The sequence below is a fragment of the Trichosurus vulpecula genome, chromosome 3 (assembly GCF_011100635.1).
Source record: "Trichosurus vulpecula isolate mTriVul1 chromosome 3, mTriVul1.pri, whole genome shotgun sequence".
Taxonomy (NCBI): Eukaryota; Metazoa; Chordata; class Mammalia; order Diprotodontia; family Phalangeridae; genus Trichosurus; species Trichosurus vulpecula.
This window is the reverse complement of record NC_050575.1, coordinates 392,221,514-392,241,307: the sequence shown is the minus strand read 5'-3', so window position 1 is coordinate 392,241,307 and position 19,794 is coordinate 392,221,514. Positions and strand designations below refer to the sequence as shown.

The 19,794-nt window shown below is 42.9% G+C and overlaps 1 protein-coding gene across 2 annotated transcripts in view; it reads right to left on the bottom strand.

Moving 5' to 3' along the window:
* TANGO6 (transport and golgi organization 6 homolog) overlaps nucleotides 1-19,794 on the bottom strand; it is a 211,290-nt gene that overhangs the window by 115,752 nt on the left and 75,744 nt on the right. For both annotated transcript variants that reach the window (XM_036752788.1, XM_036752789.1), the window contains 2 exons: nucleotides 17,741-18,298; nucleotides 15,605-15,662 (listed from right to left, as the gene is read on the bottom strand). In XM_036752788.1, the coding sequence (XP_036608683.1) occupies nucleotides 15,605-15,662; nucleotides 17,741-18,298 (616 nt within the window). The remainder of the gene's footprint in view (nucleotides 1-15,604; nucleotides 15,663-17,740; nucleotides 18,299-19,794) is intronic.

Genomic DNA, 19,794 nt, shown 5'->3' with positions numbered 1-19,794 from the left:
GCTTTGATTAACACCGCAGCTAAAGTGATTGAGTGTCAGACTCAATTCCAAAAGGACGATGTCAGGGTTAATGGAAAATGTAATTGGGTTATTCAGGTTGTGAACAGCTTAAAGAAACAGAAGCAGCATATCGAATGGAGTTGAGAATTTTAATTTGCATTTCAACTATCTCATAGCTCCCTATTTGTCTGTGCCTTGGATTTTTATTGAGAGAGAGGAGCAAAGCAACTGCTATGGGGGTATTTTGGAGTATAGACCATCTAAGAGACTAAATCCCATTTTTAAAAATTATTTTTTATTATGAACTTAAAGACAGGCTATCCAGGGGACAAGGGGCAGAGTACTGGGCTTGGAGTCAGGAATCTAACTCTAGACATTTGATAGCTGTGCAATGCTGGGCAAGTCTCTTAATCTGTTTGCTTCAGTTTTCTTATCTGCAAAATGAGGATGATGATAATAGCACCCACCTCCCTGGGTTGTCCGTGAGGATCGAATGAGATAAAAAATGTAAAATGCTTAGCAGTGCCCGGCACACAGTAGGCACTGTATAAATGTTAGAAACTATTACCACTACCATCACTGCTACGAATATCACTACTGCTAACAGGGCTACTGCAACCACTACTATCATCGCTACTGATTACAGACAGTTCTCATTTTACATAAATGGACAGGTCCACGGACCTCTACATAAAGCAATTTTTACATAATTCAAATTTGCCTGTGGACGTGGGGAAAGGTGGGAGGGAGGAAAAGGAGGAGGAAGGGGATTGCAAGTCCATGGAGGGAGGGGACTGCCACCTGGTTCGAGGACATGTGGGGGCTGGGGATAAAAGCAAGAGCAGGAGGAAGACCCAAGGGCTGGGGCCAGCCATGTAGGGCCCTGGCTGGAACCAAAAACAAGGACAGGTTGGGACAGACATTTGGGGGCCAGACACAGACAGGAGAGGATGGGAGACATGAGGGGCCAGGGGATGGAGTTGGGGGGGAGGAGTGGATCAGGGCAAAAGTCTCTTCTCTTGGCCCTAGAGATCTCAAGCAGCAGTGGCTATCTCTCCTCCATTCTTCTGCTTTCACTTGGAGAGGTTTTTTTTTTGGTAGTTTTTTTTTTGGGGGGGGGGGTGGCCAGAGCACAGTACTGTATAGTAAAATTAACATGAGTTTTTTTTGGAATGCAGATTGTTTTCAGAATTCTTTAGGTAAAGTCAAATTTGCACAACGTGAATTTATGTAAAGTGAGAACTATCAGTATAAACACCAAACAGCAAACCATAGTTTGCACTCATGTAAAAAGTCCTGAAGGAGTCATGGAATTTCACTTTTTACTATTTACTCGTAAGTGGACACTTTTTTCTCCTCCATAATATGTCTAAGTCTTTTAAAAAAAATTCAACAAACATATATTAAGCACCAGGCACTGTGCTAAGCACTGGGGAGAAAAAGAAAAGCAAAACCCTTCCCTGCCCTCCAGGAGGTCACGCTCTCACGGGGTAGACAACATGCAGACAGCTATGTACCTACCAACAAGCCACAGGAACAGGCGGGGAGAGATAGTCACAGAGGCAAGGCACTAATGTGTCTTTAAATTTCCAAGGTAAAGTTTAAAAAGCTATCTTGGGGACACAGTATGTGAGTTTTTCCCCCAAATATTTGCACAACAGAATAAGTCTACAATCCTTGCCATCCCTCTCTCTCTCTTCCCTTTTGTGGCTAAACTCCTTGAGAAGGCCATCTACACCCAGTGACCTCTGCCCTGCTTTCTCTCACTCACTTTTTTAACTCTCGGACAGTCTGGCTTCTGACTTCATCATTCGATGACACTGCCCTCTCCCAAGTTACTGATGATGGCCCAATCCATGGACCCTTTTCATCCTTCTGGACCTCTCTGCAACCTCTAACACTGCTGATCTCTTCCTCTCCCTTCATTCCCCACTGCTCTTGTCTGATTCTCCTCCAGCCTCAGCAATGGCTCCTTCTCGGTACCCTTTGCTGCATCTTCATCTGGCTCAACCCTGCCAAAGGTGGGTGTCCCCTGGGCTCTGTCCTGGGCCCTCTTCTCTTACCCCTCTATAACATTTCACTTAGCGAAATTTCATTGGCCCCAGTTTATTATCATCTCTACGTTAACGATTCTCAAATCTACTTATCCAGCCCTAACCTCTCTCTGCACCTCCAGACTCACATCTCCAACTGCCTATTAGACATCCCAAACTGGATGCCCTATGGATGTCTTAAACTCAGCATGTCCAAAATCAATCTCATCATCTTCCCCCAGGCCTCTCCCCTCTTCCAAACTTTCTCATCACTGCTGAGGGCACCGCCATATTTACTCACCTGTGGTGAAGGAGCCAAGTCACCCAGGCTCAATGACACTCTCTCTCACTGCCCACATCCAATCTGTTGCCAAGGCCTGTCAGTTATACCTTCCTAACATCTCTTGTATATACCCCCCCATCTCTGGTGATGCTGCCCCCACCCCCACCTTGGTGCAGGTCCTCATCACTTCCCTCCTGCCCTACAAGAGCCAGAAGAGAGTCTGCCCGACACTCGGGGCCACCCTCCACTCAGCTGTCAAAGGGACTTTCCTAAAGTGTAGGCCTGACCATGTCACTCCTCCCATCTCAATAAACCCCAGGGGCTCCCCATTACCTCCAGGACCAAACACAAATGCTCTGTTTGTTGTTCAGAGCCTCTTCTAACCTGTCCCCACCCTCCACCTCCACCCTTTCTAGTCTTCCTATTCTTCACACCAAACACTCGGTGATCCCGTGGCACTGGCCTCCTGGCTGCTCCTTAGACAAGAAAAGCCATCACTGGACTGGGCACTTTCTCTGGCTGTTCCCCGCGCCTAGATGTCTCCTCCATTTCATTGCTGCCTTCAGGCTTCCCTGGTTTCCTTCAAGTTCCAGCTAAAATCCTGCCTTCTACGGGAAACCTGATTGCAAGGGCCTTCCTTCTATTGATTATCTCCAATTTATCTTGTATGTACCTTGTCTGCACAGAGCTGTTTTCATGCTGTCTCTTCCATTAGATTGAGAGCTTCTTGAGGGCAGGGACTTATCTTCTGCCTTTCCTATATCTTCAGCCCTTAGCACAGTGCTGAGCACACAGTAAGTGCTTAATAAATGCTGACTTTATGGTCTACAAACTGCTTTATATAAATTACCTCAATTGATTCCCACAAAAGACCCTGTGAAGATTATAGGGTAGGTTACATTATTCTCTTAATAACAACATATGAACGAATGATGAATACATCATTTTAAAGATGAATTAACTGAGGTAGAAAATGACTTTTCCAAAACCACATGCCTAGAAGGTGGCAGAGCTAGCATGAGGACCCCACCTTCTGTTCCTAAGTCCATACACTTTCCATGACTCAAAAAGTACCTCTCTGAAATTCAACTAAATTCATCAAATGTTTAAGTATTTACTATGCACAAGACAGTGTGCTAATCACTGGGAGCACAAATATGAAGGAAAAAGCAGAGTCCCTGCTCTCAAGAAACGCCGAGTCTATTAGGAAGGATACAGCCAATAAATGGAAAACGTGAAGAGACTGTAATTCAATTAAATGCAGCAAGTATTCAACAAGCACATACAATATCAAAGGCACCGGGAAACCAAGGGGTAGAAACCACCTGGTCCTTGCCCACCAAGGAGCTCAGCTCAGGGGATCTGTACGTAGACAAAAGAGTCTGATACAGCAGACAGGAGAATGTGACAAGAGCAAGGCGGCCTGTCTAAGAAAGGGGGATGCGAAGGAGAGACAGGGATGGCGAGGGAGAGAGAACTGGGGAGACCCTGGACCTTTTCCTATATACTGGTCACTGCTGTTCCAAGATGGAGGGGCTCACCTACCTGGTGAGCATCCTCCTCCTCCTCCTCCTCCTCCGTGGGCGGGGGCCTCCTTCCCTATCCCTGAGTCTCCTCCTTCGAGATATCTCCTCTTCCCAACAGCCACACCCAACACCAACTCTTCCTCCCCTCACCCACATGATGCCCTCCTAGGATGCTGGGGTTTAGGCCCAAAAAGCCTGTTCTCTTCACCCATCAAATTCATCATCTCCGATGCCACTTTCCCAGAGGGCAGCCACCCTCCTCTCAGACATCACAGAACACAGTTTTATAACTCTCCGATGAGGGTGCCATGTAATCCTGTACAGAAAAGTTTTCTGTGGAGGTACCTCATCCCCCAACTATAAAATCCATCAGGCAGGGACTATGTGTTAATTAGACTTTGTATGTATCTCCCCCAGAGAGGGGGCTCAGTAGACAGAGTGCAAGGCTTCAGAGTCAGGCAGAGATGAGTTCAAATTCTGCCTAGGACACTTACTAGATGGGTCACTGCCTCTGTCTACTTCAGTTTCCTGATTTGTGAAACAGGAATAATAGCAGCTACTACTTCATGGGGCTGTGGTGAGGCTCAAATGATATAACATATGTAAAGTGCTTTTTAATCCTAAAGAGCGCCACAAAGTACTTACAGTTCTGTAGCAGTGTTAGCTCTGAAGATTATTACAATGTAAACACAATAAGCGTTTAGTGGGTTTTTTTGTGCCGTACCTTCTTTGGGAGAGGACAAACAACTCTTGTTTCCTCTGGCTAACGAAGGGAAATAGTAGCTCAGATAGTCTAGAACCCCGGGTGACATATGACTCAGACGATTTGGGGCTCTGAAGGATACCAAGAGATTTTTAATGGGGGAGGTAGATTTATCTTTACATTGACTTCCCCACAAACTCAACCCTCCAGCCAAGCTCGACAAATTCCCTGTCTCTTCCCCAGGACTTAACAAAAAGATCTGTGGACAAGCCACTTACTACATTTTTGTAGCTTCATAATATTTATATTCCTTGTTACATTTGGATAAGGCTGTTAATAAAATTAATTAATTCCTGGCAGCATCGAAAGTACATTAGGTAACCAAAGAAAACATATTTTCTGGTTAAAAATTGTTGTAGATGCTTGAGAGTCGAGTGTGTCTGAAGAGTCAAAGGTCAGTCAGTCGCTCAAACAGGTATGCACTGAGTGCTATGTGCCAGTGAAGGCACAGTCCCTGGCCTCAAGGAGCTCACAGTCCCCTGGGGGAGAAAACACAAATAACTATGTACAAACTAGACCTATCCAGACTAAACTGAAGATTATTAAGGAGGGTAGCACTAGCATCAAGGGGGACTGGGAAAGGCTTTTTGCAGAAGGTGGGATTTCAGCTGAGACTCAAAGGAAGCCAGGAGGCAGAGAAAAGGTGGGGGGAGTATTCCAGGAATCGGGGGACAGCTAGAGAAAAAGCACAAAATTGGGAAGCCCTTGTACAAGGAGCAGCAACACTGCATAACGTGGAAAGCAATAAAGTACAAGAGGGCTGGAGAGTTGGGACAGGGCCAACTTATGAAGAGCCTTAAAGATTTGCTATTTGACCCTAGGGGAAAAAGGGAACCACTGGAGTTTATCGAATGGAGTGGAGTGATAAGGACAGATTTGTGTGTCAAGCAGGGAGACCAACCAAAAAGCCATGGCAACAATCCAGGCACGAGGTGATGCTGTGAACACAGAATTGACAACCCTGGCAACTCTCTGGCTGTAGGGGATAAGAGACTGTGAGGAGTAAAGGATAACTCTCTGGGGGTAAAAAGCAGCACCCCTGACAGAAAACAGGGAAGCTCTAAAAAAGGGCTTGGGAGGGCTAAAGAATTCTGTTATGGACACACAGGGTGCCTATGGTACATCAAGTTCCAAATGTCAAACAGGCAGTTGGTGATGGAGGACTACAGCACAAAAGCTACTTTGGAGTCTTCTGGATAGACCTGTTAACTGAACCAGGGGGAGATGATAAGAGCCCTAAGATGAGACAAAGAGACCCAGAGAGATGAAGGGGTAAGTTTTACAGGGAGGATTTGCACCCAGGTCCTCTGAGGTCACAGCCACAAGCACTTTCTGCATTTCCAGAGAAATGACTGCTCAAGCCACTTTACCGGATGGCTGTAACTGGACGAGACAAGAGCCGTAGGTCACTGAGGAGTTAAGGCTTGCAAACTTGCTGTGTCTGGAACTTCTTTCCCCTCGGACCTAATCTCCCCTCACTGAGCTCTCCCAGCCCTTCTGCCGTGGGTGGAAATATCCATGTAATCCGTTTGGGCATGTTGGTAGCCTGAAGCAGCTTTACACCATAGATACACAGAGCACGAGGTGACTTGCTTGGCTCATTCCCTGTCTTCCAGTTTCAGAAATCAGCACTCTATCTTCATCTAAAGCTCCCAATGACACAGCTACAGGGATCTAAGAAAGTCATCCCTTTCTAGAATGAAAATCACGTTATGTTCAATAACATGGAACAGTCCTTGCTAGAGGTCTTAGGGTAGACCCTCACTGTGACACTGTGACATTCTGGATATTGCAACTGAAAAGTCATGCCATGTTTGCCTTGCTCATTTGCGATTAATATGTTTCTAAACTCAGATCTGAAAAGTGCTTCCCCCATATGTGTAGGGCACACAAACAAGCAGTGTGCCCACCCTAAGGTCACGACTACCTCTGGGACTTTCACATTTTGATCAACACAGTTGGAAAGGATTAAACACTGGTCTGTCTGCCCAGGCTGAATTCAACGAAATCCAATGCTTTTCATCACCATCTGTTTCGGTCATGTTCATTGTGTTGTATTTGGAAAAGGCAGTCATCAGAGTCTTAATTCCAGAGAGCAAACAAAGAATTTTATTTCCCTTCTCAATACAGAAGTAGTGATCTGTGGCCACAGAATGCTTTATATCACACAGTAGTTGTTTTTGCTTAACTTTTTCTTTGTCACAAGGGAAGGGAAGCTATTAGGAAGCAAGGGAGATAGAAAAAGAAAAGGGCACAAGGAACCATTTTTAGGTGATGGTCAGCCTCACCTAGAAGGGTTCTGTGAGTATCCAAGGTAGTCACGAAATTGTTTTGATAACCAATGAATACTGCCAATGACGTGATCCCAGGAGGGACCCATAGGAGGGACTGGCCCAGATGAATAATTCTATAACAGAACTGGCCTAAGTGTGGAGAAGGTTAATTATTCAACACAATATGATGGAAATCTCCAAATGTGAGTAACTTCTAAAGGAAGCACATACCTCCTCAGGGGATCCTTGAACACAGTGTAACAGGAATTCTGTAGAATTGCTTAGTCAGCTTTGCAAGCAGGCAAAGGATGACACCTTCTCCCTCTTTCTCCCTCCCTCCCTCCCTCTCCTTTCCACCCCTCCCTCCCTCCCTCTCTCTCTCTCTCTCTCTCCTCTCTCCCTCTCCTCTCTCTCTCCCCCCTCCTCCTCTCTCTCTCCCCCTCCTCCTCTCTCACACACATACACACACACACACACACACACACACACACACACACACACACACACACAAAAGTAAAAAGGGCACACTTGGAATGCTTAACATAAAAGTTTCTAAAGCACCATCTTTATGGTTTTAGTCAAGTGTGTAAAGTCCACAGAGACACCTGGTTGAGGGGTGAGTTCCTTCAAACTTCTTCTCAGTGTGTTCTGTAAAAGTGGTTTTCCCACAAAATAGCCCACAGAAGAATGTGAAAAAGATGAGAGAGAGAAGTGGAATCTAAGGACAAGCGTTTGGTGAAGCATCCCCCGTCTCTCTTGAAGTAAAAGAGAACATGGCTCATAGAATGTTGGTGTCAGCACACAGAGACTGGTTACAACAAGGTGGGTTAGTCGTGATCTGTGGAAGGCAAGGAAGACCACTGTTGAGGAGCAGGGAGAGGGCATCAGGTCAAGGGCCCCTTCTTGGTTTCTCTAAGGCTTTCTCTTTCATCCAGCTTATCCGCAGCTCTTCTGGACTCCTTAAACTTTGCCATAATTTCTTTTTTTTTTTAACTCTTCAATATTTTATCACCCACCTTTGCACACTCATGGTGCTTACTCTACCTCAGCAAACATTTCCAAAGATCCTGAGTCAGGGGGAGGAATACCAGAGCAACAAACACTCCATTCCTCTACAGAAAAATTCTTAGAATTTAGCAGGAAGGAGAACAAAGACAAGAGGAGAGATTAAGTATGTGAGTCAATATATAAACTAATGAACACAAAAGAAAGGAAAGGACTCATTTGAGAGTGATTGTATCTAAAGCTGTCATGCAAAGGGAATTCTTGCATTAACTGTAACCTTAGATAAGACACTTTTTCCTCTTTTGGTCTCAGTTTCCTCATTTATAAGGAGAGCAGACTAAAAGATCTGCAAGAATTCTTCCAATTCTAACTTTCTCTGATTCTCTGACTTGAAAACTACATTTATACGGGAACCAGTCCTCAGATAAGTTACAGATCAAATGCATTATTTTCTTCTTTAAAATCTAGTCTGAAAGAAATGAGTCAAAGCAAAAAAGAATTAGGGGGAAAAAAAAACAACTATAGTTCTGACTACTAGAAACAAGGTCTGGGTCACACCATAACCAAGGCTGTCACTCAGCCAACAGCTGGGGAATTTTCAGCCCAATTTTCTTGTCCCTCTTCACCTCAATTTTTTCATTCACTGTAAACATTAAAGTGCTATATAAATGTGAGCTATTTTTAATCATATTGTAGCCAAAAGAAAATACAAGTAGTTCTCAATTATCCATCTAATTATCCAATTAGAACATGGATAATGAAAATTCACAAAAATTGTTTTAAAAACGTTATTTCTTCTCTCTCTCTCTCTCTCTCTCTCTCTCTCTCTCTCACACACACACACACACACACACACCCCATACACACACACCCCGTATATTCTTATAAATCTACAAATATGTCTACACATATGTTCTATCACCAACAGGCTTCCCAGGTTCCAAGATGATATAAAACACATGCAAAATATGTACATTAATTCAATAGACCCAATAACAACTCAGCTATCAATAAACAGAACAGCTCACTGATTCTTAGAAAGCTAGGTGGAATAGAAGACCCAGGGTTAGGAGAGCCTGAGTTCAGATCCTGCCTCAGATACTTCCTACCTGGGTGACCTTAGACAAGTCACTTAACCACTTTCTGCCTCAGTTTCCCTACCTCCCAGGGCTGAATATCAAATGAGATCTTTGTACAGCACTTTCTGAACCTTGAAGTACTATACAACACTAGTTATTGTCCCTAGGTCCAGTGAATTGAATTCAATAGCAAATTCATTTTAGCAAACAGTAGTTTGGACTCTGTGTGTAGGACACTCAAGCCAGACTGCAACAGTCCTTGTCGTAAGGAGCTGACAGTGGGGTGAGGAGGTGGAAAGCAGAACAGCAAGGACACAAATAATGTGAGATGCGGCAGAATGTGACATGGAGGAAGGAGATCCTGGCAAAGAGTTTTAGGAAAATTGGAGGAGAGAATGATCAATTTCAGCTAAAGGGATCGGCACAGGCTGAATGGATGAGGTGACAAGTGAGAGGCCTTGAAGGAAGAAAAAGGTTTCAGGAGGCAGAGATAAAGCAAAAGTGGGCCCCCAGCGTGAGAAAAATGGTTGGGGGGGGGGCGGTGTTGGGCTGCCACCTTGGTTTCCTCTTTTCTAAATGGTAACCAAGAAGAGTAAAACACGTGGGTAGGGTCAGAGTCTTGCTGCCTGTTCTCCTGCCATATGGAGTATGAGAAACTATAATAAAAATTCAAAATATTAAATCAGTTAGAAGTCTATTTTTCACATAGAGCCACTTATTTAGGCTATTTGAGAAGATAAATTAAAAATAAAATAAAAACCATTAAACTACCATTCCTAAAATAAATGCTACATGAACCACAACATGGTAAACCTTGTTGTATGGGATCATTTACAAGGGGCTGGTCTTGTCAGGTTATGAGACCAAATCATCAAATCTGCCTCTGGCAGGTTTTAGTCATTTTTAGGTGGGTGGTAGGGATGGAAGAGCTACCATTAACAGTGCCAGGTACCAGGTAGGAAACTCCTGCTCTACCTTTTTTTATTAGAAATTCACCCACGGCATTATTCCCTAAGTACATGTTACAAGTACCAAAAACACCAATTAGCTTCAAACTGTCCATCTTGAAGAGTGGAGAGCCAAAACTCCAGGTCCTCCATCAACCAAATTAGCTAGTAAATGATTGGTACACTAATTAAAATGAATGAAAACAAACATAAACCAACAGACACATGCTTTGTTACATCTCACTTGGATGCTCAAGCCATGGGCTAATCATTAAAGAAGCAAATGCTGATGGGCAACAAATAGCGCCTCCTGTCTGGGGTGACCTGCCACCCTGTCAGGAGTCTCTACTCCCAGAAATCAACAGGAAGCATCTCATCAGCCTTTAAGTTTCTTAGAAAGGGAACAAAGTGGGTTGTTTTCCAAAGCCAATTGATTCTAGGCATTTTAGATTTTTATTTCATCTAGGAGGTTGGGTTTCTTGCCCTCAGGCCTTCCTGAGCACAGAACATTTTCGTGGTCATCTCTATACTATCGCTCTCCCTCTTTTCTGAAATCTCTTCCCTTGGCTCTCTATTCCTACATCATTTTTTTTTATTTACAATGATTATTCATTTCCTTTAATGTTTCCTCCTTCTTCTCCTATACCTAAACCATGGTAACCCCCTAATCCAGTCTTGGTTCTCTGTCTTTTCCCGTCTATGTTCTATCAGTCACTCAACTTTTCAACTACCATCTCTATGCAAATTATCCTCAAATCACATCAATTTCTCAAAGCAATTCTGAACATGAATTTGTGCTAAGAGCAAATTTTACTAAGAACACAGGGCACCAGAGGCCATCCACCCTCTCCTTCTTGATGCTTTCTTTCTTTAGGTTTTCGGGACACCCCTCTCTCCTGGTTCTCCTCTGACCTATCCGACCTCTCCTTCTGTCTCCTTTGCTGTATCCTCCACCAGATCATGCCTTCTAACCATAGGAGTGCCACAGAAGTCTGTCCTGGGCCCTCTCTTCATCTTCCTCTATGCTACTTCACGTGAGGATCTTACCAGCTCCCATTGAATTAATTATTATCTTTATGCTAATGATTCTCAAATCTATCTTTCCTGTCCCAATCTCTATGCTGACCTCCAATCTTGCATCTCTAGCTGCCTTTAAGACATCACAAACTGGATATCCAGTTTAATCTCAATATGTCTAAAACTGAACTCATTATCTTTCTCCCTAAACCCTCCCCCCTCTTACCTTTCCTGTGACTGTAGAGGGCAACACCATCCTCCCATCCCTCAGACTCACAACCTAAGGCATCATCTCTCCTTCTCCCCCTCCATCCTTATCAAATCTGTTGTCCAGGCCCATGGGTTTCACCTTGGCAACAGCTCTTGAATATGCCCCCTTCTGTCCTCTGATACTGCCCCTATGTCAGGGCAGGCCTTCTTCACCTCACACCTGGACTAGTCAATAGCTGTTGGGGCATCTACCTGCCACTTCTCTTCTTACTCCAGTTCATCCTCCATTCAGCCACTAAAGTGACTTTCCTAAAGGCCAGGTCTATGTCACCCCCTACTCAATAGAGTCCAGTGGCTCCCTACTACTTCTGGGAACAAATACAAAGTCCTCTGCTTGGTATTCAAGGCAGTTCAGAACTAGCTTCTCCTATACCTTACTCCCCACCATGTGTTCTTCCATCCAGTGACACCGGTCTCAGGGCTATTCCATAAACAAGACCCACCTATCTCTTGGCTCTGGGCATTCTCTCCAGCTGTTCTCCTATGCCTCAAACTCTCTTCCTCCTCTGCTCTGAGTACTGATTTCCCAGGCTTCCTTTAAGTCCCAACTAAAATCCTACCTTCTACCAGCAATCTTCTGACTCCTCCTAATTCTAATGCCTTCCCTTGGTTAATTATTTCCTATTTATCTGGTATACAGCTTGCTTTGTAAATATTTGTTTGCAAATTGTCTCCTCCATTAAATTGCAAGTTCCTTGACGGATCTCTTCAGCCTCTTTTTGGTCCCTTAGCACAGTGACCGGCAGGCACTTATCTGAGGAGAATACATTAGCCTGTCTAGGCCTAAAGGCGGGACAGAATGGCCATAAGGTCTACAAATAAAGTGGTCAAAAAGTGGTCAACTCCGTAATAGATCTGAAAACGCAGCACAAATCACTACTGCTGCTCTGCAACCCCCAAATAGTGACAAAGCAAGGAGAAATTAGGGTAAATCCAAGCTTTCCACCAAAGACAAGTTCCAACCACTCAGCTCATTTTAGGTGCTGACCAGCATTTAATTAGTACATTGTTGTTATAAACTTTATAAAAGTTAACAAATAATACTAGCAACAAGGAAAGATTAATAACCACAGAGGTAAAAGGCATCCTAGGGAAGAAAAATCAAAGAAACTTAAAACATACCTGACTTTAAGAATGAGGTGTTAATTTTTTTTAAAGGGTCATGATACTGGGGAAAAATCAAATTAAAGTATATTTTGTAGGACCTCTTAGATAAAGCCCTCATTACACGGTGCCCTTTCTTAAGGCCCCTAATGGAAGATCAAAGTTTATGTAGTATGGGGATCCACAAACTAATGGAAATGTAGAGAATAGCAAACAGATTCAGGAGACTAAATGATTGACTAGTCAAAACATACAACCAATGGAGAAAAAGAGACTATAAGATTTGAATGTATTTGGTCTAAAAAGAAATTCAAGAAATGGATTAATAATATTCAGATATCTGCAAGGACACTGTATAAGGATATCATATACAGACAAGTCTCTAAATGATGAACAGACTTCCAAAAGTTTTCCTGTAAATTGGAACTCGTTTTTCCATAGAAATAATATTATACACAGCGGTTAGGTTCCCAGGCTGGTGCATTAAAGCCACTTTAACCTGTAAGGTAGCTGAAATATCATACTGTGCCCACAGTACTACAGAACTTAACTATCACCACCACGAAGTTTCTATGAGAAAACAGATCCAAATCCCAGTTTGAGATGTTAGACAGATAGTCTTCCCCACTATCACAGACAAATCACTGGTGGTGATTCCCATGGATAGGACCTAAGGAGCTGATGGAGGGTCCCAGAATTTGGAGAGTGAGTCTTTCTACCTGTGTAACCCCCTGGAATCTTCTCCAAACTAGCTATCAGCTCTTTCCTTCTTTTTTTTTCTCTGCTTTCCTTTCCCCGACCACCTCCTATTGCTTGCAATTAAGATTTCTCTTTTCTCCCTAGCTGAAGGAGATACAAAACAGATCAAAGTCTCATAGCTTCTCCTCAACGCTGCTGTCTCTGAGGATGAGTCAATCCTTTCTGGGTTGTCATTCTCACGTAAGAGATACGTGTGAGTTCGTATAAGTTGGTCAGAGGTGTAAGTTGTTTGATATTGCTGCTTAACTATGGTAAAGAGGTTTAATCTAGTGACTTATTAAATAATTAAGTACAAAGAAAGCTTTCCTTATCACTACAAGACACGAGAGTGGGTTATTGAAGGAGGTGGTAGAATTTACTCCTCTGTAGCCCTTCTGAAATTATTATTGAAATAATTTAAGAAGAGTGTATTATATTAAGGTGGTCACTGACTTCACAGTATTATATGTGTTTTTCTCAGAGGGTCAGTAATGGCACCAAAGGGAATAAAAATGGGAAAAGTAGCCAGATTGAACCAGGTATACACAAAGAGAGTCTGTGCTAGAGGAGATAATTGTGAGACAATTGTGCTAACAGATCAATATGCAAAATAGCTGAAGGAAGCATGGAATGAATTTTGGACCTCGTTAATACAAAAAAATGAAGACTGGGAAAAAAACATCAATGACTACTGATATATCTGCCAACTCTCCCACGTACAGAGAACTGCCATGAAATTCCCTTTATACACAAATCAAGGGCATTAGTAGGGAAGGAGCAGGCTTTTGTAGTCAATGTTCACCAAAGGACCATATCTTTGCCATTTCTCACCTGACTGCCTAGAATATAAGATACCATTGTGTTAACTTTTTTGATTATGAAAAAACATTCTATTTTGGTAGAGAAAAATGCTGCCTTAAAGGCACTTTCCTATGCATCAAAATAATTCAAGACTCCTTGAAAGAAATAAAATAGAGATAATCTCATTCATTGCCCTTTTGATCATAAAATATTGGGTGAGGTGTAAAACTGAGCTAGCTTGCAAAGTGTATAGTAGTCTAAGATGGAGAAGATTCAGAGCAGAATATAAATTGAAGAGGGATTATCTGTGGATGAAGGGGTCCTCCATATGCTCCTGTTTGTGGATGACTTTGAACCATCAGATGAAGCAACTGCTTGGAGTGGTTTACCCAAATAATATGTCTCTACCATTAGCTCAGAAATCCTTTGGTAGGAACATTTAACAGTTCTATTCTTCTGGTTAGCATTCTTAATTGAATCAGTGAGTTGAGAATCGGTTCCTAGGTCATATTTAGTGGAGACTAAGATTTTTATTTCTGTTCTTTCATATGTATGTATATATGTGTGTGTACATATACATGCACAATGCATATAAACATAATGTGCACACACATGTATACACATAAATACACACATGTATGTGTCTGCACATTTGCATCCATATATAGATGGACCTTTAAAAGTATATATAGTTAGTTGTGAATCTAGTCGTGATCTAGCTAAACCAGGGAAAATTCCTTTCTCACCTAGCTGCTCTTTAAAAACAAGGGAAGATTTTCAGCAATTTTTTGAAACAAATGTCTACTTATATATAATTAAAGAAGAAACACAATTATTTTGGAAAGAAAAATTAAGCCCTGATAAAATTCAGAGTCTCCTCGAAGAGACTTATAGCCACTCAGAATTTGAGTTTGGACTAACCATCCACCCACACAAGAAAGCCCACTTGGATGAAGAATACCCACTACCCAGATTCTGACATGCATTTTGAAGGGTAACCCAGACAGCTTTTCTATCATTATGTATGCCTGGGACAAAAAGGACAGAGGAACAACAAGTTGGGCCTGGACCTGAATAGGAGGAGAGAGGACTGATTTGCCTTTGGGAAACTACAAAGTTCTATCAATGAGGGTCATTGGGGTCATTTCTTTCATGTAAACAAAAGTTTATTTTTGAAATACCAACATTCTACCCATTGGAATTTTGCTGTATGAGTGAGACATGGAATATTATCTCTGGAAGAATTAAAAATGAATATCACACAGAAAGGAATGGAGAGACACATAAATGGGCAGAAACAGGCTGCAAAATATAACCACTTGAGAACTTGGAGGATAAAGAGAAAAAGATGTCAGCATGGAAACGTGTGACAGGAAGAGAAGATGGGTAAAGAATGACAGATGTATAGTCAAAGCGCTCCACTGGTACCTTCTTGATGTCAAGAAAAATGCTAGAAGGCTTCCAGCACATTGTGCAGACCCCTGCAGTGAACCTATGGGAGGACATGGACCAGAGTAGCAGTCACAGGATGGGCATGATAGAGGGGTTGCTATCTGCATCACTAGAGAGAACATATCCATTAGAGTGCTGAAGTAAAAGGGAGTGTTGGCTACTTGGTAGGAGGAAGTCTATGGTACTATGGATAAACTATGGTACTATGGGCCTATGAGTACAAAACTCTTGGCAAACACAAATTCTTGAAAATACGAACAAAAAACCAGTGGAAAGATCCTACTGATAAAGCCTTTTACCAGGACTAACTTACCTTGAATAGCAGACAAATACACAAAGGTGTCTTCATGCTCCATGTTCTCTAAAAATACCTGAAACCACAAAACACGGTAGTTTTAATGCACAAAGAATAATCAAAACTTATGAGACCTAGACTAGCCATTTCAACAAAACAACTAGTTTTCTTCTTTTTATCTTTTCTAGACAAGGGGCCCAAGAAGTCTGTAGAAGTTCTAGAGTGCTGTAAAATAGACAAAATGCAAGTCTGGAGTCCAATTTTTAAATTTAATAAACAAATGCTCTCCCACGTTCCTTTGTCGGGAAGATAACCCATCCCTGGTGCTGCAGCAGGAAAAGCTTAACTATCTGGAGTAGGAGGCAAGTCCTTTGAGGCCAGATACACAGTTTTCCCTGCACCCTGGCATCTGGCACAGGTGGGCACTTAATAATCTGTTGAAATGAATGAAATCACTGGTGATGCTATTACATATTGATAGGAAAATGATGGTAAAAAAGACAAAGGAATAAAGTCATCAGTACTGTGACAGTATCATCTCCGGTGACAGCTGAGCTCATGACAAGTGGAGACATTTTGTTTCATGCTTATCCCAAAGGAGCCAAGAATGTTATCAGTTTTGAGTGACAGAATGCTGCCTGCACATTCTTGGTAGGAACACTTAAAAAGGTGACCAGTTTCTGACTAGTACTAGTTAGTACTAATGTGATTCCTAGCCCTAAGGGAAAGTAAATGGAAGAGGGTTATATGTTGTCAGGGAAACACTCAGCAAAGAAGACAACTGAGCTGTGTCCCTAAACAAATGCACAACTAAAAGTCACTTTTTCTCACCCTGATTAGTGAGGGACTGGTAAGGGGCAGGCCCTCCCAGCTCCGGACTATCACAGATCCACTGGACTATGAGAGCTGGGGACAACATAGGACACTTCCCAGCTCTGTCCCATACCTCTCCAAGGGGGAGGGGTGCGAAAGAGATCAGGAGAGCCATAGAAGTGGTGATTTTTATCCACAGAGAATGCTTTTATTCAAATTAGAATCATCTATCAAAAAAGGGTCTTCTGTTGTCTTTGTTCTTTTGCTCCTGCTATCTGTCCAGAACACCCTTTCTCTTCACCTTCCAAATCCTAACTCCTCCTTCCAAGTCCACCTCAAGTTCCAAAGCCTAGAGTCAACACCATGGAGCTCCTGATGATGCTCTGGAGTATCTGTTACCCAGTCTACACATTTGGACACTGTGACTGAGTTTAAATGAACTGTCTTATTTTCTAATAAGGCAATGACTAGTGAGCTAGTCTGAGAGTTAGGAAGAGCCAGGTTCAAGTCCAGCCTGGGGCACATACAGGCTGTATGACCCTAGCCAAGTCACTTAAATGCTCACTGGCATAGGCAGCTCTCTAAGATTGCAAGCTGAAGAACAGTAGCCAATCTGCCTTGGTAAAGGGAGTTCCCTCACCAGGAGTTCCCTATGCCAACAAAGACACAAGTCCAGTTAAAAAAAAATTATCAAATTGGTTTGTGTGTGTTGGTCTTATCTCCACAACACAATTATAAGCTTGTTAAAAGCACGTCATCTGTTTCTTTATGTCGCCCATGAGAACCTGGTATAAAAGACACCATAGAGGATTTATCCAACCCAAAAAGGAGGTTGGCCAGGCATCTTACAGCAAGAAGCAGACGTAACAGGTGGGACAGCCCAATGAAACCCTTGTGCCCACATATTAAGAGGACCACAGAAAGGTCTCTGCTGCACTGACTGGAATCTTATGTGGAGGATTTCTGGGATAATATGACCAGGATAAAAGGGATTTCCATTTACATCCTATGAGGGAGTGCCCACACTGATGAATTAACAAGCCCACCCAAGTGTCCAGTAGACCCCAGGGAGATGGTCAGTCAATCCTTGTTGAAATGAAGCCTTTCCCAATCCCCCCAATTTCTTAGTGCTTTCTCCCTCTTCAATTTGCTGCACTATCCTCCTTGTGTGCATGCTGTGGCACCCCCAGCCCCCTCAGAATGTAGGGTGCTTGAGGCGGAAGGCTGTTCTTTTTGATTGGCCCATAGTAAGCGCTTAATAAATGTTTGTGGAATTCAACTGGAGTGGTTTTCAAGCTACCCTCCACCACTTGGATGGTTTCTAGAGTGTGCTCTGCTCACCTTCAGAAGCTTCTCCTGGGTTCTAAGTGCCTGGGGAGCTCTCTGTTCTATCCAGCAGGAAAGAGTCCTCAAGGCAGCAGCCCGTGTTGGAATTTCGGGGTCATAGGCTGACAAGAGAACCTCTTGAAACTGTTCTGGGGTGGTGCATCTGGGGCTCCGGTTTGCAGTGGCACTATCGGCGGAGAAGCACTGCTGTTGCCTGGGGCTTGCTCCCTGCGCCTCACGGGGCATGCGTGGAAAAGCAGAGGGGCTCGCCGTGTGACTGGCTTTCTCGCTCTGGGGCTGCTGGCCCGAGTGGCTGTGGACCATATCAGCCTCAGAACTTCTCTGAGGTTTGGTATGAAGCTGTCCCTCCATCCCGCCCCCTCCTGGATTGTTTTTCTTCACTGTGGCCTCTGCAGCCGCACTGACTGCATCGGTGGAGAAGGCACCGTGGGTGCTGATGGTAATTCGGAGATCGGTGGCAAGTTCCTGAATGACAGGTTCTGGGTATGTGCAGGAGACCTCTTCTAGCAGAGGTACCAGCTTCTTCAGGGCATCAAAGTCACTTGATTTCAACTATGAAAAAACAATCAGAGAAACCCAAGTCAACACAACCAGAATTAAAATGGCCCAGTAAAAATGAGACATGTGTGCCAAACACCGGCTGATTAAAATATAAGAAAAACAGGCTTGGAAGGGGCAGAGAGATCCCTCAAATTTAATTTCCCGAATCTGGCTGAGTTTTCTAGCCAAGTCATCCTGTACAAAGTGACGGTCATTTTACTTATGATTGAAGGTATGGGTGAGAATTACAAAACACTTTGCATTCTCTGAAGAAATACTGTTTGTTAATTTCCTATTTTTTAACAATAAAACTTGGTGTTACTAAAGGGGAAAGAAAATAATGGAGAAATATGATGAGGTGTATTGTGGGGGGCCCAAAAGTTGAACCTTCGTAGGTTTGGGGCCTTTTAAATCACCTCACACATCAAGACTTGCCATGCCCTAAGCAATCTGGAGGTCAGATTGGTGGTAGAATTGCACTGCAGACCCTTCTCAGATTACTTTTGCCAACACCATGAGGTGGTGGTGGTGGTTGTCCTTCCTTCTTGAAAAGGACCAAAATGACATCACTATGTTAGAGTCAAGTTTCAGTGTGTCTGACTGTGGCTGATCAGACCAATAGGAGCTTGGAAGGCTCTGCCACAAATAGGCCATGTGAACATTTGGGGTGGATTCTCCGAACCTGCGCATCTTGCATTTCGTTTGAGCTACTTACATTCTGCTTTGCTCATAGAGCACAGCACCTTCTATCACACCAGTATAATAACTGACAAAAGGATGTAACTTACCCCTCCCCCTCCACTGCTAGGATTGCTGCTAAAGGATTCATATTAGAAGCTTTTATGATCTAGGGGAGGGGGTTCATGTATAAAACAACTGACAAAGCTGATGTTATAAAAATCCAGAAAAATAAAAGAGATAAAAATGAATATTGTGGGGTAATATGGGTGTTCCTCGGGGACAGGAGGATTTTTTTGTAATAATAAAACTAGAAAAAAGCCTTCAAAAATAATTTTGTTAGTCTTGCCATGCCAAATTTTTATTTTTGCCTAAGCATTCACTCATACCTTGGCTTCTCCTTAAGCAATTGAAGTGCAAATATTACATCTATTTACGGCCTACACAGTCTCTTATCACCTCTTTTTTTAGATTTTAAAAATTCTAAACAGCAAAAAAAGGAGCATTTTCAATATATACAGCAGAAGACACACACACACACACACACACACACACACACACACGATTGTATAGGAAACTGTGAATTTCCATTTCATATCGCTTGCTTTTAAAAAAAAAGTTTATAACAAATTTAATGTTACTTTCAAAATTGTACAGCTTGTCTGTGCTTCCTTCTCAACTTCCTTCTGTTTGCTTTTGTGAATTTCTGAAATGTGTCAATGGCCCTCTTTTTTTGGTACCACTATTTCTAACTTACCCTTAATCCTTCTCCAATTAAAAACAGAAAAGGGAGGAGGGAGAAAGCAAAATGAAACTACACAGTGGCCATG